The sequence below is a fragment of the Artemia sp. Qi Xiang Cuo genome, chromosome 18 (assembly GCF_049724085.1).
Source record: "Artemia sp. Qi Xiang Cuo chromosome 18, ASM4972408v1, whole genome shotgun sequence".
Taxonomy (NCBI): Eukaryota; Metazoa; Arthropoda; class Branchiopoda; order Anostraca; family Artemiidae; genus Artemia; species Artemia sp. Qi Xiang Cuo.
In genome coordinates, this window is record NC_142811.1 from 17,543,648 (window position 1) to 17,565,666 (window position 22,019).

General features: G+C 35.4%; 2 protein-coding genes across 5 annotated transcripts in view; one reads left to right on the forward strand and one right to left on the reverse strand.

The window, feature by feature from the left end:
* Positions 1–12,438, reverse strand: part of LOC148941264 (uncharacterized) — a 133,517-nt gene extending 121,079 nt beyond the window's left edge. The window contains exon 1 of the mRNA XM_089104252.1: positions 12,352–12,438. Within this exon, the coding sequence (XP_088960378.1) occupies positions 12,352–12,354 (3 nt within the window). The 5' untranslated portion in view covers positions 12,355–12,438. The remainder of the gene's footprint in view (positions 1–12,351) is intronic.
* Positions 12,439–12,548: 110 nt separating this feature from the next.
* Cortactin (cortactin) overlaps positions 12,549–22,019 on the forward strand; it is an 88,149-nt gene continuing 78,678 nt past the window's right edge. For 2 of the 4 annotated variants that reach the window (XM_089104561.1, XM_089104564.1), the window contains exon 1: positions 12,549–12,599. The gene's annotated coding sequence lies outside the window, so the exon portion shown is untranslated. The remainder of the gene's footprint in view (positions 12,600–22,019) is intronic. The other 2 variants (XM_089104563.1, XM_089104562.1) reach the window with 2 other exon arrangements.

Here is a 22,019-nt window from a genome sequence, read left to right on the forward strand (position 1 = left end):
TTTAGAATGTTTAATATAATAAAAACTTAAATTTAGGCTGAAAGTTTTCAGATTGTATAAATAAACTACTTTGCAGGTGAATGTAGCATTCCTTACACTCATCACCAGCCTGGTGTCAGCCATTTAAAGTGGTAACTGGGTGTTACAATTTAAGGTTGTGGTTGATAGTGAGGGGAGTATATGAAGTGACAGCATGATTGAGAAACCTACAAACCAGATCCATGATAAAGTTTTGTATAATAGATCTTCTACTATCTTTAAAAAGTAGTTGAGTTGGATAAATGCAATTTTCAGAAAATAATGACTTATACAAACTAGCGTTGTAAAAGTGAAAACTTTAGTAAACAGAAGAAAAGTAAAAAGTCAAGTAGATCTACAATACAAATGAGGCCTAAGAAAGCGGGCTGAGCCCCTGCCTTTCCTGAATCACAAATTAAAAGGTTTTAAACATTTAGAAAAATGTGCTCAAATTAAAAAATAAATAAATAACAATACAGCTAAAAATCTGACTAAAATCCTTGGGACTGTGCAATTGCAAAATGTAACAATCCCTCCTGTTACAATTGCATCCCTCCCAATGGGACCAGATATAGCCCTAGGCTATACACATATATTTGCCAATTTTGTGGGTTTTCATTATTTTGTTTTTTAGTTTATCTCTCATCAACTGTGGGTTCATAATATCAGATAGAAGCCACTAAAAAGCCAAAAAATCGGCAAACTTCTGTATATAGCTCATGACCAAATCTACCCCCATTACAAGGGGGAGGGGGGCGGGAAGCATTTGCAACAGGAGTGATTATTATGTCTGGAAAGAAAAATACATAGGGAGCCAAATGGTACCATATATTTTTGGTTTCTATCTGATTTCTGTTTTAAATCATAAACCTACTCTTTTTTTCTGTTTCTATGCAATCTTCTATGGCTTAGAAACAGGGAAGAAGTAAACACTGGAGCTTGGAAACCCATCCCTAGGTTTTTTTTTTGTTTTTTTTACCAAGTAATTACCTGTAACACACTATAAAGAAAGCATAGCATCTAGGACTTTATGCAGATTCACTACTAATGTGTCACCATCATCATTATGAGGCCTACTAGGAAACACTTTTGAATTTCTCAAAGCTGCAACTCATGGCAACACAATATGCACTCTGTTCTGTACCCTTTCAAAGAGCACTCAATAGGCAGAATAGCCTGAAAGCTCTTGGTTTGCTTAAACATTAGAATAAACTTACTTAATTTATAGTTATTCATGGTAAAGGACAGAAATCAGATATAATTTTTTTTTCTCTCTCTTTAATCCTCTTCCCAGTAAAATTCTAGATTCAAGGCTTATGTTGATCTTTGAAAGTAATTGGGCTAAATGAATGACACTCCTAGGAATAGATTTAGAGCCTTAATGACCCAATGGGAAGATATTTTGAACCACCATCAACTCCTGCCCTGTCCAATTGGCCCTGATCTTTTATAATATGATCTTTTAATAGATTCAATTCTCAACAACAGCAACTCAGTGGTGTGAAAATTGAATAAAGGATTATTGACCAGTTTGTGAGATAAAGCATTTATTTCCACTTATAGTAATCATTTTCCACTTATATTAATCATACATGACATTTTAAGTGGCTTCCCTAAGTGTGTGGCTCTATTTACCTGGACTTTGAAGCTAGTGACATTTTATTTTGATCTCCCAGGGATATTCAGCATTTGTTTGCTTTGTATTTAGTTTTAAATGTAAATAAACAAACAGTCAATTAACTGTAGACAATCGAGGCATGTGTCCTGAAAATCAGATAATTTGCCCAACCTCTTGAAAACAACCTCTCAAGTCAAGTTTTCTCCTCAATCCTTTCAAGTACAATATGAGGTCAAACGAAGAAGCTGCAAGTCCCCAATTGCCATTGGTGTGAGTGCAAGTACTTCTTCTCTGTACATGCTGTCCCTCACTGGAACATCATCTCTGAAACCACCATCCAGTCCCAAACCATAGATGCATTCAAGAAAGGAGTTGATCATGACTGAGCCAATGTAGAGGGCAGGCTAACCTGGGATGCCACACCATAGTCATATCACACCACCGGCAAGATGTTCTACAGTAGGCTTATCACTACCTTATCTTGCTGGACATGCAATTTAAGGTAATTAATGTAATACTTGTGTTATAAAAGTGAAACCTTGAGAAATAGATGTACTGCTCAAATAAGGCACAAGAAAAGTGTTTTGAGCCACATACCTTTTCTTAATTGCTAATTTATAAGGTTCTAAAGATTTTTAAATGTATTTCTTCAGTCTTGGAAAAAACCCTTGTTGTGGCATAAAATTCTACTGAAAAAAAGTGCTACCTTTTCAACAACCAGAGTCAATGAAAAAGACTCAAAACCCAAAATTTAGGTAAAACATTTTTGCTGAGATTTAGAAAGGTATAGACATGTCATCTATGCAATCTTCTAAGCACTATAAATAAGAAAAGGGCAGAGGTAGCAGCTTGGCAATATCTACCCAGGGTATATTTTAGGCCCTGGAACAATTCCTGGAAGTTTCATTCACTTAACTCATATACTTTATGAAACAAAAAAAAAACTAATATAGAATTTTACCATCTTCCCAATTCTAATGATCATAGCCATTATGATTGTGTTAGCCCCCCTCCCCTTAGTCAAGCCATGTATAGCCCTAGCCTATGCATAAAAGTTTGCTATATTGTATGTAAAACTTATAATTAGTAAACTTTTTTTTATATTCCTAACCCTAGGGTTATATTCAGCCCAACTAGAGGGTGGAGGGGGTCTGTGATGCATACCAAGATTTTGTCATCATCTCCATTTCGATCCCATGCCATTATCAAAAGGGAAATCTTAAGCAAGCATTCTAGAGAGTTCATGACACTCTATAAGGTGCTGGTTCAACTTCAACTTAAGGGTAGAATGTTTTCTGTATCTCCCGCATCTTCAAGTCCTGGAAAAGTGCAGCACAGAGCCACTAAGATGACCAGTGTATTGCAGGACATGTCTTATGAAGAACATCTACACCATCTTAAACTCACACTTATATATAGAAGAAAACAAGCGGAGCCACAAAATCATACCTAAAGACACCATTCCTGATCTAATTGCCAACCCCTTGCCTTCTATGACAAGAGGACTTTCAAAGTAAGATAGCACCACTAGAGAAAGAAGCTACTTCTTTAGGCAGAGAGTAGCTAACCTTTGGAACCAGCTTTCATAAGACACATTATCTACTGGATTAACTCAGGGGGGAATACCCCCCCTGGAAAATATAAAGTAATTATAAGGAAACCAAAAAAAAAAAAAAAAAACAGAATATGGAAAAGCCATGGAAAAATGTGTTCCCCCATTGTTGACGGCCTGCCAATAGATTTTGACCCTATAATGAAAGTGTAAAAGCATAACTATTGATAACATTCATTCAAAGAATCAGCTTTTGATGGTGATCCTAAATATTTATCTGTTTATCAGTAATAAGAGCAGTTATTAGTACACAAGAACGTTTGTATAATTAAAGAAAACATGACAAAAATAACTAAATAAGGGGGAATTTTGGTAAAAATATGCTGTCAACTTTTGCTTGCATTGCCAAAGTACCCATGAGCTGATATATGAAGCCACTATAATCCGAAATGTTTCCCCTTCTTCTTCTTCTTAAAAACAAGCACCTGGAATCCTAAACGGACTTTTCTTCTTCTTTGTTAGAAATCACTTGGACTCCATCATTTGGTGTCTTTCTGGCCTCCAAGTTGGTGGATTCTCCTCCATGTCATTAAATTTATATTCTTCCAAGGGGGGGAGAAAACTAAATTGGCTTTTTCATAAGGGCCAAACAAGGGAAGCGTAGGGTCCTGCTACCATTTCCCTGCAATTTAAGAGTAAACTTGGCAGGTACCTCTACAGCTCTTGCGGCAGGACCCGCCACTTCTTCTGCTTGTCAACCCCTCTTCTTTAAAAGTTACAATACTTCGGAAGATTTTACTCACTCAAAGAACATCTAAACTCATTAACACATCAATTGCCTCTCTGTAAAACTTCTTTTTTTTAATGGAAGTTGGCAAGTGAGTATCCACAATCAGGTTAATATCTAGTGGAAGTTTAAAATTTTGGGATAGGGTATGTAGTTTATAAATTCCAGGAGTACTTGCAGTGCATTCAAAGAGCATTCCCTAAACGGAATACCAGGAATTTTTGTATTTTCCTCTGAGTGGATATGTTTTTGTGTTTTATTATCATTTATTTTTTTCCCCAGGAGTAACTGTACTAATCTAGTTGTTGCTTTGAAAGGATTTAATTTTTTACAGTTATGAGGTATAAAGGTATCAAATATGTTGGTTTTTGGTATTCAAAATTAAATTAAGAATATTAAATTAAATTTTATTTTTTTATTTTCTTAATTTTAATGTTTTACTTTTACAATCTACTTTGATAATGCATTACATTTTTTTATTATAAACAATTGAGTTTAAAGGCATTAAATATTTTGGTGTTTGATAACCAAGTTCTAGAAACTCTGGCAAATTCACCAAGTGTAAAATTTCCCCTGAAATGTTCACCAACTGGAAAGTTCCTTCTCCATGGAAAATCCTCCCAGCAGAAAATTATTCCTTCCATCCCCACCCGAAAAAATGTATGCATGCTCGCGATAACAAATAAAACAACGGGTAAATTTTATAACTTAAAAAAACCTTTCCCCAGGGGCTGTAGGGGGTCATTTTATCTCTAAAGACATAGTTATTGGGCCTTTCAACTATGCTGAAGAAGAAAAAGCTATCTAAAATTTTGATTGGACAATTTTAGGAAAAAGGTGGCATGGGAGGGGGCTTATTTGCCCCCCCCTTCCAATATTTTGGTTACTTAAAAAGGGCACTAGAACCTTTCATTTCCATTAAAGTGAGCCCTCTCTCGACAGTCTAGGCCCACTGGGTCAACACAATCACCCCTGGGAAAAAAACAAACAAATAAACATGCATCCATGGTTTTTCTTCTGGCAAAAAATACACAATTCCACATTTTTTGCAGATATGAGTTTGAAACCTCTACAGTAGGGTTCATGAAACTTATATATTTGGAATCAGCGTAATAAGCGAATTCTTTTGACATACCAGTTGGTATTAAAATTCAGTTTTTAGAGTTTTGGTTACTATTGAGCCAGGCTGCTCTGTACTCAAAGTACACTACCATGAATAGTTTGATTACCCAAAATCCAAACAGAGATCATTGCAATATTGATTGTTCTTTCTGTGTTATCAGATGTACCATATTCATAAAACTATACAGTTTCATGAAATGTAATTAAACAAAAATAGAAAAGGGTTTTCAACTAAACTAAGGAACAAGTTCAAAACTTAAGACAAACAAAAATTACTCCGTATATATGGGGGACTGCCCCCTTCTCAACACCTTGCTCATTAAACAAAATTATTTTTATTGTTTTGAAAAATCTTATCTTTCCAATTGCAAATTTTCTTTAAAAATTTGGAAAAAACAAATGTCACAGTAAAGAATAAGGAGCTTTAAATGATGTTGACTTTGAATTGAAAATCAAGCAGTAGGCATCAAGACATGGCTAACTGTGCTTGTGTGTTAGTTTTTGGAAAGGCATGCTTGACTAGAGTCTCAAGCAGGTTGATCAAGAATTTAAAATTGACATAGGACCAATTGCCTGGAATGAGAGGCAAACAAGGCATGCCCACCTATGGTCTTAGGAAGGTTGACCAAGAATTTAGAATTGACACAGAACCATTAATTTGCTTAGAATAACAGGCTTAGCTCCTAAGGAGCTAAGGAAGAGACAGCCCCCTTCATATAAAGAACAATCTGTTTAAATAGGTTTCAAATCTGTTTCTTGCTTTCAGTTGAAAAGCTTGCTTTTTCCACCTCTTTGCTGGTAGAATTGGGAATGTAACATTCTAGCTATATAGAGAAACAATTTAGTTAATTTGTACTCCCCCCTACCTCTTTCCACATTTATCTGAAGCCTTGTGAAGAGTAAGCAGTTTGTCAATTAAAATGTGGGCTACCTTTTCAGGAATCTACTCTATCCCCACCTTAACAAGGACTCACCCCCCCCCCCTCATTATAGCTTATATACAATTACATATCATCAAACATAGCCTAATTCCATTACAATTAAAGCAAATCATTTGGTTGAATCCAGTACTGCCACTATGTGGCATTACTTCTTTTGCAGCTGGGAAGCCTAAAATATAGTTATCAATACTTTTAAATCAATTAGCTTCTCAGAATTTTAAATTGATTGCAAATTCGTCCTCTTTGGGGTAAAGTTGTAGTTTGGTGCCCTAGAATGGCAAAGAACAAGACTTTCCCCTGGCCCAATCTGTATGGCGACTTAAAAAAGAGCTTTAAACTTTTGTTTGAATGAGCTCCCTCCCAATTATCTTGGACCTTTGGTTTGATCCTATTTTTAAGATTGGAGCTTGAAACCTCTACAGTAGGGTTGTCTGACAGGATGTTTCAATAAGGTTGCTTGCTTATTTGGGGATGTTTCCCCTTTTTTCAAAAATCAGACAAATTTTCTCAGATTTTTTGTTTTCGTTGGGTAACAATAAACTGAAAGGATTTATTATACTTAGAATCAGAATAAAAAGCCAATACTGCCAGTGTAACAATTGTAAAAAGGATTCCATTTTTAGTTTTGGTGAATATTGGCCCAGGTCACTTTTTACTTCCAATATTTTTATCATCAACTATTTGATAAGATTATCTTGTGGTAAAATTTTTTTGAACCTGTCCATTTCATTTAGTTGAATATGACAAAAAAAAGAAAGAGGGTCAATTTGACAGCTGGATAGTAAGTTTAAATTTTGTTTTTCTTTTGCTATTCTATTTTTTCTAAGTGCCTGGATACATAAGGGATTTAAGTTCAAGGGGGAGAATTGTCCTGTTATGAAAGAGGTATATTTTACACTGCCATTACAAAATCAAAATATGGTATCAATGCAAGCAGGATGATTTTCGAGAATCTCTACTTCTTCTGCAAACTATTCTAAGGCATAGGAAATTGCATAAAGACAAGTCTACATCTGTTATAATCTACAGAAGAAATAAATCTTTCTGTAGTTTTGTTTGAGTTTGATTTTCATTTAAGATTAAATGCATAATAATTAAATATATTATTGACTAGATAAACTGATCCCTTTACCAGAAATCCTTGTTGTATAAAATTTCCTGTATTTTATTTCTTTTTGCATGCAGTTTAATTAGTCTTTATATTGAGAGTTTTTCCTAAATGTATTTAAGAACAAACTTATTCCTACAGAAAACTGTCCTGAAATATATTTCCTGTCACCTAACCACCACTGCTATTTTGCCATCTGCCCCCCCCCCCTGGAAAATTTTCTGCTGGTGCCCTTGTACAAGTGCAAAATTGACAAAAATTAGCTGCATCAGGAGTTCCTGTTCAACTGGGAGGCAGCTGAATACTTAACCAGGAAGTAATAAGAAACTGGACAAGACAATCTTTCCTACAGAAGTCATGACAGATCTGATTTCTGCCCTTACCTTACCCTAATTGGCACTTTGGAGCAAAATTAAGGTCCATACTATGTCCTTTACAAAAGATAAACCCTACTTACAAGCACAAATGGTATCTGTCTACAGTCAGGCCCACTCAAAAATAAACACTATAGAATTCTGAAAACAACTTTAAAGAATCCTAAAATCATTGTTTATACCCTTCCTTAAGGCAGTTTATTTTACCTTGCCCACAACTATGAGCAAATACATAGCCCAAATTATAGCCTATATGTTCTATGTATTTTGTCATCTCCGCTTTTGTTTAAATAGATTTAACAGCAAAGCAAGAACACAAAAACATACAAAAAATGGAATAATGAACAGAAAATATGTAAGTTTGGCTATATATTTGCACATTAGGTGTAGGGGAGGATAGAGTAAAGTGAAGCAGTTTTAGGAATGATATAGATTAACTAAGGGTGAAGTCTAGGAGCAGTCCAGTACATAGGGAGCCTTGGGTACTTTAGTAGTAGCTGGGCAACATGCAATAACTGAAGTTTGGTTAATGCTAATGAAATAAAACAAAGTATTATAAAAACATAATAGTTTAGAAACAAATTTGGGCTATATATTTGCACATTAGGGGGGGGGGTGGGCGGTGGGGTAAAAAATAGCATATATTAAATACATTACCTGACATAACCTAGGAATCTTTTTTCCACCCTAAACCCCAAAAAACAAAAGTTCAAACATTGAAAAAACACAATGACAAACCATGGTTTGCAGTCCAATTCTCTATTGAAAGAAACCTGTTTGACTAGTTTCATAAGCATCTTCCCTATATAATCTATCACTTGTTGCCTGGCTACTACTGATACTTGTTAAGAAACAATTCAGTACTGGTTAATAAAGCAATAAACACACCATATATTATATAGGGAAGATGCTTAAGAAACTAGTCAAATGTTTTGTTTTTTTTGCAATAGAGAATTAGATTGCAAACTGTGGTTTGTCACTGTGTTTACAAAATATTTAAACTTTTGTTTTTTGGGGTTTGTTTTTTTGGGGTTGTAGTGATGTGTGAGCACTGTGTAGATCATGATTGTATGTGCATCTGAGCATGTTTCTTGGTCTTCCCCTCTGTTGATGCCCACATGGCTGCCAATGTTGAACCTGGTTTGGGATTCTTGAGTCCTCCATCCAAACGACATGGCCAAGATAGCTCCATCTCTTCTTCTTAATCACTTCAGTAATAAGCAACTGGCCAGTTCTTCTGCGGACCTCAATGTTGCTGACTCCTTGACACCAATTGATATTCAGCATGCATCTCAAGCACATATTTTCAAAAGCTGTGAGTCTTTTCTCTGTCCCAAAATCTAGTTTCCAGCACTCACTGGCATACAATAGCACAGACAAAACATTGCTATTAAGAAGTTGCAGCTTTAGTGCAAGCAAGTACTTTTTTGATTTCCATACTGGCTCAAGTTTGTTGAAAGCAGTGTTTGCCATGCCAATTCTTCTCTTGACCTCTTGCACTTTTCCTGTGTAATTGACCTAGCTTCCAAGGTATTTAAATTCATGGACTTGTTTGACCCTAAGATTTTTGTGCAGGAGCTCAACTGGCAAGCCTGATGCTGCCATTGATTTAGTCTTGTCTATGTTGATGTTTAGGCCAACTTTCTCCACTTTAATGCTCACTTTATTAAGGAGCTCCTGGAGTTGCTGCTTTGTCATTTCCAGAAGTGCCATATCATCCGCAAAGTCCAGATCCAAGAGGATTTTATTTCTGACTTTTATTCCGAAGCTAGTTGCTTCTCTCAAAACTTAATCCATTAAAATTACAAATAAAAAGGGTGATAAAACGCATCCCTGTCGCACTCCTGACATAATTTTGAAGTAGCTAGTTGTTCCATTCTCTGTCTTTATGCAACATTCCATATTTTCACAAAAGGCCACGATCAAACTTATTATTTTCTTGGGGACACCATAATACTGTAGAATTTCCTAGAGTGTGTCATGGTCCATGGAATTAAAGGCCTTTTCAAAATCAATGAAGAGCATGTATACTTTGTTGGACCACCCATTTGCTTCTTCTATCAGAGTCCTGAGTGTGAATATGAGATCTGACCAAGATCTACCTGTCCGAAAGCCATGTTGCTCTTCTCTCAGATACGGATCAAGTGCTTTTTTCAGTCGTTTGAGTATTACAAGCACTACAACCTTACTTGGTACTGATATTAGGTTTATACCTCGCCAGTTATCGCAGTAAAGAGCATCACCTTTCTTAAATATCTTAACAATTATCCCTTTGGCCCAGTCACCAGGGACCTTTTCAAACTGCCAGACTGTTGCAATTGGTGTTATCTACACTGAGAGGCATGTCCTCATTGATGCCTAGATCATTTCTGAAGTTATGCAGTCTTCACCAGGTGATCTTCCATCCTTGAGTTTCTTCACTGCAACAAGTATTTCCACAGATGTTGGAGGATTTTCATCAATCTTAAGGTTAAGAAAGGGTGTAGAAGGGATGCTTTCTTGGTCAGTTGGTCTCAGTCTTTTTAAAACCTTTTTGAAATGGGATACCCATCTCTCATCAACTTTCTCAGTTTTGGTGAGAACATTTCTGCTTTCATCTTTGACTTGGCTGGATCTGCTGGGAAGCTTCCCTATCATTTCATTTGTGAGCCTGTAAACTGCTTTGGAGTCTCCTGTTCTAGCTGCTTCCTCTGCTAGTCTAGCCTTCTCTTCTACACACCTCTGCTTGTCAGCTTTTGCTGACTTCTTGATTTCTTTGTCCTTCATTCTATATAGGACATTTGCAAAGACCAAAGCTCTGTCACTGCTAGTAGATAAAATTTGCTGTCTCAAGTCATTGCACTTGTCAATTAGTTTCCAAGTTTCCTGTGATATCCATCTTTCTTTTGATTTCTTCTTATACCTGAGCACATCCCTAGCAACTTGATTGTAAGTTGTCTTCATTTTTTGTCATGCTGTTTCCAGACTGTCTGTCCTGTTTTTCAAGTGGAGCAACTGAGTTCTTCAACTCTATACAAAATTTTCTTTGGGTTTCTTGGACATGTAACTGTTTTAAAATACTCTAAATTTGTAGTTAGACACCATCAATGCCACCTACCAAAAAAAATTTAATAGACAAATACTGAGAACTTAAATTAAGTAAGATTAGACTAGAATAGTTAGATGGCACTTGGGTGTTTTCAAAACTTAAAGAATAAAGAACAATAGGATTATTTAAAAATGTGATAATAAAACTGGAAATATAAGGAAAAAAGTGAAGATAAAGTTTATCCCCCTGTAAAATATGTTAAACTAGGATTGTTTTGCATATTATGAAGTAAGAATTGTTTCCTAAACATGTTTCCTTATGTACTGGACTGCTCCCAGGCCTACACATAACTAAGCATTGTAGGATTTCTTAAAGCTGTTTTCAGGATTTTATGGGTTTTCTAGGATGAAAATGAACACATCACTTGATTTCTTGTTTATGCTTTCATAATTTGGTAACTGCTTCTGGCAAAAAATTATATTTTGAGCCCTTGAAGGGTCCCTGAAAGTAAAACATTCCATAATAACTAGCCTAGGACTAAAAGTTTAACAACATGTTTCAAAAAAAATTGTCTAGTGACAAATTTCCATTTGTAGCTTAATTCCTGAATGATAATTGTTATTTTCATTAGGCTAATCTTCATAGTAAAATGTTAGTTTAAAAACAATTAGTTTAAAAAGCCAGGAATTTTTAAGAAGAGCCTGAAACCCTTTGAAAATGATGTCACAGCAAAACTGATGACATTTCTCAGGGGTTCCTGGCTCTTTTTAAAAGTCCAGTAATTTTTTTCCATATTAGAATTTTACTTTAATTACTAATGAAAATAATAATTACTATTCCTTAATAAGCTAAAAATGGCATTTCTTTTTATTAATAGCCTGTTTTTTACAAACACATTTTAAAATTTTTGGTTACTAGGCTATGGGCTGTTTTCAACCCTTTTAAGGCCTCAAAATGTAATTTTAAAAAGTCAGCAAGTGTTTTGAGGTAATTTTGCTGGTGGCACTATAATTTAGCTAGGATGAAAGTGAATACATCATTTCATGCCTTTTTTTATGTTCTTTCATAATTCAATAGCCTAATCACTCCTGTTGCAAATTGCATCTTGAGCCCTTAAAGGGGCCCCAAAGATATTTTATAATGAATTATGAAAGAGCATAAAAAAGCATCAAATGATGCTACTGCAAATTTACCATGAAATTCACCCCACCCCCTTAATGTGCAAACATATAGGCTATCCTGAATTGTTGATGGCAAAGTTTTAAATTGCAGAATTCAGTGCTATTTCTGTCAACAGCATTTGAAAGACTTGAAACATTCAGAAAACAGTCTATAGTTGTGTCACCCAATAAATGAGGTTTGAATTATTATAAATAAATAGGCCAATTTTTGGAATAGATTACTCTTGAACAACTTATTTCTAAACTAGTGACGTTTTTAATAACTTTTCAATAACTCAACTACTGTTGATAACTTCTTTGTGTGGTTATAAAAATGAAATACCTTTGGGGCCCCTTTAAGGGCTCAAGATGTAATTTGTAACAAGCAACTATTGAATTATGAAAGAGCATAAAAATGGCATCAAATGATGTTTTCACTTTCATCCTAGCTAAATTATAGTGCCACCTGCAAATTTACTGTTTTTGCTTTCATTCTAGTTAAATTAAGTTGAAAACTCCACATTTACCCAACAGGCTTGCTTAGACTCTTTAATTGGGGAGTCTACAGGCTAGTTCCTAAGCTTTAACTTTGAAAGATATATACACATCAGAATATTCAATAACCAGATATTGTAAAAATTACCATTTTGGACAGTTAGCTTTATAAAAGAATAAACTTCTAATATTAAACAAAAACCATTCTTAATTTTTCTCTAATCTTTTATCTTCCTTTCTTCTTTTATTTGGAAATGGAGATCCGAAGTCCGAAGGACGTGTTGTTTTCATTTGTGACATCTATAGAAATAAAATTAACTATTCAGGCAAAAAACTTTGAATTTTCCGAAGGCTGTTTAAGGAGTGGTCTCATTTCACTTGTACTAAAGGAGCTCTGTAATTTAATATTATCATATATAATTTACCGAGATGTAGCATTAATCCCTGTTTTAGGGTCTTTTCGATAATCTTGGCAGTTGTAGAGCTATGTAGGCTAGCCTAAATAAAATATGAGGAATGAGTAAATTGGTAGATAGGCCAGCCTACCGAAAACAATTTTGTTGTACTTCATTTAAGCAGAAGATCTATTTTACAAGGTTTTAATTTTATAACACATAAATTTATATAGATCATCAAAGGCCAGGACACTCTAGAGGGAGAAGGAGAAGAGGTAGGTACTTCAGAGTACCTTCCCAGGGACATACTTTAGCCTGTAGACTAAACAGCGCCTGTGCAATGTACTAAACAGCGCCATTTAGTCGGGGCTTCGGCCACGGCTACGATAGTTGTTTATAAATAAATGAGTCTATGAGTCTATATCCCTGAAAGTTTCATTTTCCTAACCTAATCCCTTTCCAAGATAACCAAAAGTAGCTAAAGTAGAATTTCACCCTTTTTTTGCTCTTTACAAATATAGTAATCATTTTTGTCAGAAATGAATTTTCCCCCTACTCCCATAAATACCATTTCAGAGTTTATAGCCTATTTGCACATTAGGGAAGGGGGTAAAGTTCAAACTTACCTCTCATTTGCATTAGAAATAAAATTTAGCCCCCCTCTTCTGTTGCATTTTTGCAACAGAAGACAATTACTGCCATTAATAGGTAGTAAACTGGATAAAAAAAAAGCAAGACAGTGATTGAATGAGTTTTAATCCTAACATTATTTTTAGCCTACCAAATAGAAATTGAACAAAAACATCTATATCTCTAAATAGCTAAGAATCTAAGATATGTATTAATGTGACTATTGTTAGAATTACTTAAGATTAAACAGGATACCACCAGATGGCTAATTTGGCAGTGTATATATATACAAATCTTTAAATTAGCCAACCAGTATGTTAAGCCTAGGAGTCCAGCTGGACAAAAGGAAACATATGTACACCCATACTAGTGGTCATACCTCCAATATTGACCATATACTTTCATGCACATCCATTTCTAGTCTTCCAGTTACTGTTTGCACTGATATTCTGATTACTGACCATTCTGGACTTTCATTTCATATGCAGCCAACACAGAGTATTATTTACGCTTGTTCCAGAAAGTGGGTCTACAAGGAAAATTGGGCAAAATGCAATATTCCCCATCAAGAACAGATCCAGGATTTTTGTTTGGGGGGGGGGTTACTAATTTTTGACTTGGTTTTTGACTAATTTTACTAGTTTTTACTAAGGTTTTCTAATTTTTGACTTGATCAAAAATGTTGGGGGAGGGGTTCAACCCCCCCCCCTGGATACAGCCTAGTTCCCCTTTATGTTGCCACAAATGCTTTGGTCCAAAGTTGCATCAAAGTTCCATTTCATCTACTCTGCTCTGGCCCTTCCACTGTCTCAACCATGGTTGATTTTAACTCTTATTACCATCAAGTAATCCATGCTCTGAAAGTTAAAAAAGCAGTTCCTACAAGACAAGCCAAAATTGGGACAGAAAAACCAATGTGGTCCAAATCCACTGAACTCCAGTCAGCAAAACAACATGCAAAAACCTGGCTAAAAAATTGTGGCTAAGCCTAATCAGACCAGACAATTGTCCATCTAGTACTTCTCTGATGCTACATGATTGGCACTCTTACTGTACTTCAATGTATGGAGATGAGAATCTTATTATAACCAATCAATATGGAATGAAAGTTTCCAGCTGGATTGCACGTTTCTCAGGGCAGCATTGCATTGTTCCCATTTCCCTTGAGAAGACCAAGTTAGCCATTAGAAAAGTACTTTCCAAAGCAAAGAATGGGATGGACAGTGATGGTCTTTCAATGAAACACCTCAAGCACTTACCTGAATGCTTCTATTTCCATCTCCAGCTTATCTTCCAAATATGCATCTCCAGGGGTTTTGTTCCAATCTCTTTTCAGAAAGGGGTCATTTCATCTGTTGCCAAAAAAGGAAAAGATCCAAACAAATGCAAATCTTATAGACCCATAACCATCTTGAGCAAAGTGTTTGAAAATGTGATCTTCTCTGAGCTTGATACTGGACACTTTGGGAACAATCAGCTTTTATTCCAGAAAGGTCTCAGGTGCCCACAGGCTCATTGCCTTCTTGCTATTGTACTTATGTACTTGGAAGGAAAACAGTTGCCTCTGTATATGTGCACTATTGATATATCAAAAGCATTCAATAGCATCAATCACATGCAAGCAATGAATGCTTTACTGCACAGTGGAGTAAGTTAGAGCATAGTGAGTACTCTGAAATTTTGTTATGAAAATTCAACTGTGTTGGCCAAGTGGAAAGGCAAAATTTCAGATCCTGTAAAAATCAGAAGAGGTGTGAGGCAAGGGAGCATTCTAAGTCATCTTATTTTCAAACATGCCATCTCCAAGATTCTGGGCTGTATCTTGCCCTCTCTCCTATTGCATGGCACTGACCTATCTTACTTGGCATATGCTGATGACGTGCTTTTCTCAGTAGATCCAAAGCAGACTTACAGGAGAACCTGAATTGACTCTTAAGTGATTTTCAATCTATTGGACTTTCTATTAATGTTGATAAGTGCAAATTTTTGTCCTTTAATGCACGGCAAAGTGATTCTGTCACTCTTGGAAATCATGTTGTCCCTACAGTATTGGAGCTGAGATATCTCGGTATAACAATTGCAGAAACAATTATTAAAACTAGACAAGCAATTGTTAAGCAAACAACTAAAGCCATTAAATGTGCTTGTGCGTCTGTTGTGCCGAATTGTGGATGCTACTCCAGGAAATCTCTTGCCTCGATTTATTGTTCAGTCTGCTCACCACACATAATCTACCTTGCAAAAATCTTTACTGTATATACCCAAGCATCATAGGAATTCCCACCTTGAAAAATATGGTCTTAAGGAGCTATCCAAACAATGGTCTTGCATTCAAAATAATTCAGTGCTAAAAGTTAATTTAGATAGATGAAGTTTCTCACCTGCATTTACTTGAGTGTTGTGAATTACACTGAGTGTTGAGTCTTTATCTTTTTGAAGCTCATTTCTTTTCTTTTTGTAGTGCTCCACTATAATATATTTTTTAGATTTTATAGAGGTGAATAAATGTTATTATTATCATTATTATATTAAGAAAACAATTCTTACTCAATAATATGTAGAATAATCCTAGTTAACACATTTTGCAGGGGGAGAGCCTTTATCTTCACTTCTTTGCTTGTTTTTCCAGTTTTTCTAAGAAATTAATGAATTTCTTAGAGCCTATATATTCACAGAATATACCCCCACCCCCCCCCCCTAATGTGTAAATATATACCAAGAATTGCATCCTCAATCGAAATATAACATCCATTTGCATTACAAATGAACTTTACTCCCATATTAGCCATGTAGTGGATGTCCAGATTAAACAGTTTAGATTATCAGTTAATTGCCTAACCTAAAACAATGTCATTTTGAAAAAAAAAACACCCTATTTTGTTACATTTACCCCTTTAGTGTTCAGATTTATTTACATATCAATAAAATCCTTCTTTCCATCTGATTCTTAAATTATCACTCACTGTAATAAGTCCTCCTTCTCTCACTGTAAAAGTCTAAAACCTACTGCATCATTGGTGCTTTACTGAAAACCAATTTTATGACGAATATTTTGTCTTTGTACTTAATATTGAAAATAAAAATCATAGTGAAATTTTGAACTGATGGGCTTTCAGCAATTAATATCATTATACATCAAAAATTCAGTTTAATTTACTAGCTCTTTTTAAAGTTGTTAAAGACAAATATAGTTTCACTACAAACAAGTGTTTGGATACTGCCTCCTTTTCTAACTGTAAATAAAAACCAAAAACCTACTGCATCATTGGCGCTTAACTGAAAACAAATTATATTACAAATATTTTCTTTTCCAGTTCTTACAGCATTGAAAATAAAAATACAATTACAGTGAAATAAATTCTTGAACTGATGAATCTTTCAACTATTAATATCATTATACATCTAATATTCAATTAGATGTTGTTTATTCTTTCCAAGACTGTTCAAGACAAATATAGTTTTCAGTAAAGCGCAAATGACATAGCAGGATTCAGGCTTTTACAGTTAGGGAAGGAGATCATACCCAAACTCTGGTTTGTAGTGATTTTTGTTCGTGTCAAGCTTGATTTGCATATTCAATTTAAGTTTCACTCGTTTAAAGATTTATTTTTTAATTTACATTAATATCTATTGTATGTTTGTTTGCATTGATTGTTTATTTAATTTCTGTTCGTTTTAAGTTTCATTTATACCTAAATAGGAAAATATTTTTTTTTCGTTTTAATCTTGATTTTCATATTGAATCTAAGCATCACTTGCTATAAGATCTATTTATTCATTTATATTATTACTTGTTGTATGTTTTTGCCATGATTGTTTGTTTAATTCCTGTTTGTTTTGGGTTTCATTTATTCTTTAATAGTAATTTCTGGTAGTTTTGAGTTTGAATTTTAAAAGGTATCTGTATCTGCTGAGCTTAAGTTTAAAATGGCCTTTACTTTTCTTTGAAAAACTTATTTTTCAAATAGTTTTGTTTTAATTAATTTTTGTTCGTTTTTTATTGCAAAAAATTTAAAGTTTTAAAAAATTCCTTATTTTAAAATCGAACTTTAAAAAAGTATCATAACTGGTATCAAAGTAACAATATCAAAGTGAAAAAATGGGTTTATGTCAACCTTGGAGTTTTTATTATCTGATGTTTAAAATATTTTTAACAAAATTGCTATCTCAAAATTTTTATTGGATGGGTTTGGGGAAAAACGGTGTGGGGGGGACTAATTAAGCTTTTGACTGTTTAAAAGTGAATTAGAACTTTCTATTTTCAATCAAATGGGCCCTCTCTGAAGTTTATACACATGCCCCTTCTATAAGAACCATATATATCCTGAGAGTATGACTTACAAGGCCTGTCCCTGGGCACTGGGAGGGTTGTGTTGACCCTGGAGTTTTAATATCTGATTGTTGAACTATTTTTAACAAAATGGTCACCTCAAATTTTTTATTGGATTTATTGGATTTTTTATTGGAAATTTTTTATTGGGATATATATGTTTTTGTACATATCTGTATGTTTTTGCCATGATTGTTTGTTTAATTCCTGTTCGTTTTGGGTTTCATTTATTCTTTAATAGTAATTTCTGGTTGTTCTGAGTTTGAATTTTAAAAGGTATCTGTATCTGCTGAGCTTAAGCTTAAAATGGCCTTTATTTTTCTTTGAAAATCTTATTTTTCAAAAAGTTTTTTTTAAATTTATTTTTGTTTGTTTTTGATTGCAAAAAGTTTTTAAAAGTTCCTTATTTCAAAATCAAACTTTAAAAAAGTATCATAACTGGTATCAAAGTAACAATATCAAAGTGAAAAAATGGGTTTATGTCAACCTTGGAGTTTTATTATCTGATGTTTGAACTATTTTTAACAAAATTGCTATCTCAAAATTTTTATTGGATGGTTTTGGGGAAAAACGGTGTGGGGGGACTAATTAAGCTTTTGACTGTTTAAAAGTGAATTAGAACTTTCTATTTTCAATCAAATGGGCCCTCTCTGAAGTTTATACACATGCCCCTTCTATAAGAACCATATATATCCTGAGAGTATGACTTACAAGGCCTGTCCCTGGGCACTGGGAGGGTTGTGTTGACCCTGGAGTTTTAATATCTGATTGTTGAACTATTTTTAACAAAATGGTCACCTCAAATTTTTTATATGGGTTTACCCATCTGATAAACCCAAAGGTGTGGAGCGCGGGAGGGGCTAGTTGCCCTCCAATCTTTTTTCACTCTGAGAAAATGAACTACAACTTTTAATTTCCATTCAAATGAGCCCTCTCCGAAGTTTGTATAAGCATCCCTTTCATAAGAACCACATACAGCCCCAGGACATAGCTTACAATGCCTCCTCCTGGGCCCTGGGGGGATGTGTTGACACTGGAGTTTTTGTTATCTGACCTTTGAACTATTTTGAAAAAATGGCTCTCTCAAAGTTCTTATCGGATGGGTTTGAGGAAAATAAAGCATGGAGAGGGTGGGCTAGTTGCCCTCTGATCTCTTTTGACTCTTAAAAAGGGAACAAGAACTTTCAATTTCCAATCATATGAGCCCTCCAAAGTTTATACAAGCATACCTTCCATAAGAACCATATATGCCCCCAGAGCAATACTTACAACGTCTGCCCCGGGCCCTGTGGGGTTGCGTCGACACAGGAGTTTTTATTATCTGACCTTTGAACTATTTTTAACAAAATGACCATACATAAAGGAGTTTTTGTTATATGATCTTTGAACTATTTTTAACAAAATGGTTACCTCAAATTTTTTATCAGATGTATTCGGAGAAAAAGGGCTTGGGGGGCCAGTTGCCCTCTGATCATTTATGACTCTTAAAAAGGGTACTAGAACTCTCAATTTCCAATCAAATGAACCCCCTTTGAATTTTATACAATGACCCCTTCTATATGAAGTCTCTTGACTATTGACTCTCTTGACTCTTAAAAAGTGAACTAGAACTTTCAATTTCCAATTAAATGAGCCCTCTATGAAGTTTATACAAGCATCCTACATGTCCTAAGATATAAGTCTATGGTTCTAGTCATAAGAACTATACATGTCCGTAGGGCATAACTTAGAACGCCTTTGCCTGGGCCCTGGGGGGTTGTATTGACACTGGATTTTTTCTTATCCGACCTTTGAACTATTTTTAACAAAATGTTTATCTGAAAATTTTCATCAGATGGGTTTGGAAAAAGAAGGCGTGGGGAGGGGGGGTCTAGCTGCCCTTGGATCTCATTTGACTGTTAAAAAGTGGGCTCAAACTTTTAATTTCCAATCAAATGAGCCCTCTGAAGTTTATACAAGCATCCCTTTCATACAAACTATATATGCCCCAGGGCATAACTTGCAACGCCTGCCCCCGGGCCCTAGGGGGTTGTGACAACACCTGGGTTTTTGTTATCTGGCTTTTGAGCAATTTTTAACTTAATTGCTATTTAAAAATTTTTATTGGATGCATTTGGGGAAAAAGGGGCATAGGGGGGGGGGGGCTAGTTGCTCTCCAATCTCTTTTGACTCTGTCTTTTGACTCAATCAAATGATCCATCTCTGAAGTTTTTACGAGCATCCCTTCAATAAGAACCGTATATTCCCCCAGGGCATATCTTACAACGCCTGCCCTCGGGCCGTGGGGGGCTGTGTTGACCCGGAGTTTTCGTTATATGGTCTTTGAACTATTTAAAAAAAGAGATCTCAAAGTTCTTACTGGATGGGTTTGAGGAAAAAAGGGCGTGAAGGGGGGGGGATAGGGCCCTCTCTTTTGACTCTTTAAAAGTGAACTAAAACTTTCAATTTCCAATCAAATGAGCCCTCTTTGAAGTTAATACAAGCATCCCTTCCATAAGACCCATAGACCCCCAAGGCATATCTTACAACACCTGCCCCTGGGCCCTGGGGGGCGGGTTGTGTCGACACTGGAATTTCTGTTATATGATCTTTGAACTATTTTTAACTAAATAGCTATCCAAAAATTTCTATGGGATGCATTTGGGAAAAGAGGGTTTGGGAGGGGGGGAAGCTGGTTACCCTCCAATATCTTTTGATGCTTAAAAAGTGAACTAGAACTTTCAATTTTCAATCAAATGAGCCCTCTTTGAATTTTATACAAGCATTCCTTCCATAAGAACCATATTTGTTCCCAGGGCATAATTTATAACCCTTGCTCCTGAAGACTGTGGGGGGAGTGTCCTGCTCAAACATATAATTTCCAGAAGTTTCAACTACGTTGAACAAAATGGCTATATTAAAATTTTGATTGGATGTGTTTGGGCAAATGGTGGGTGTAGAAGGGGTATCAGTTGCCTTAGAATCACTTTTGACTATTAAAAAGAGAACTACCCATTTAAATTTCCAATTGATTGAGCCCTTTCTGAAGTTTCTACGACAACGCTGTCTATACAAAACCTTAAATGCCCCCAGGGCATAACTTACAACCCTTGCTTCGAGGGCTTTGGGGGGGGGGTTGTCATCCTCAAAGACCTAATTTCCAGAACTTAAAACTATGTTGAATAAAATGGCTATCCCAAAATTTTGATTAGATTTGTTTGGGGAAAATGTGGGCGTGAGAGGGGGTTTAGTTGCTCTCCAATCACTTTTGACTATTAGAAAGGGTAATAGCCCTTTGAATTTCCAATCGAATGAGCCTTTTTTGAAGTTTCTACAACAACGCCTTCTATAAAACCTTATATGCCCCCAGGGCATAACTTACAACCATTGAATAAAATGGCTATCTCAAAATTTTGATCAGATGTGTTTCGGGAAATGGTGGGCGTGGAAGGGGTGTTAATTGCCTTCCAATCATTTTCGACTATTAAAAAGGGCACAAGCCATCCAATTTCCAATTGAATGAGCCCTTTTTGAAGTTTCTATGACAATTTCTTTGATACGAAGTGCCCTGCTCTAAAGGAAAAAAAAAATTAATAGATTATACATTGTGCCAACATTGTTCTTATATGTCTCTTGGGCATAACTTAAAACCTTTGCCCTGAGGGTTGTGGGGGAGTGTCCTCCTCAAAAACATATTTTCTATGTGAAAATGCTGAACAAAACGGCTATCTCAAAATTTGGATTGGATGTGTTTGGGGGAATGATTGGCATGGGTGGGGGGGCTAGTTGCCCTCCAATCACTTTTGACCCTTAAAAAGGGCACTAGAACTCTTTATTTCCAATTGAATGAGCTCCTTTTGAAGTTTCTACGACGACCCCTTCCATATGAAGTGCCTCTGGAGAAAAAAAAATAATAATAAAACACTGGAGCTGTATGGCCTTTACTATAGGCATCGCCATAGTTTTGCCTCTGATGTTAACTTCTTGTTTTATGTATGTTTCCTGACTCAAACCAGGTTGTGGCATGGTCCCAAGTACTTGACTTTCTACGTATGTCCTTACAATGGTAACTGCTTGTGACAAGGTCAGATTTGGACCTGATTGTTGGAGCTTTTCTCTGACTTTTGTTGATGATATACCATGTGCCAGCCTGTCTCTTATTATTTCCTCTTTGAGGGCAGTTGTTGAATATTCACATTCCCAAGCTGTTAATCTTAAGTCTCTAATACATTGGTCAATTGTTCTGCCATCATGCTGGTCTCTTTTGTGAAAAATTCATATTGAAAACACTGTGTGTCATAGAGGGTTTAAATATTAAATCAATTTCGAGATATATGCTTTCTATGTGTTTTAATTAGCATGTGTTTTAAATCTGGACTATGCGTTTGTATAACATAAATTTGTATGTGTTTTAAATCTTGACTGTAACTCCTTTAAATTGTTGCTTCACCAGTCCATTGCAGATTGAGGTACACTGGCTTC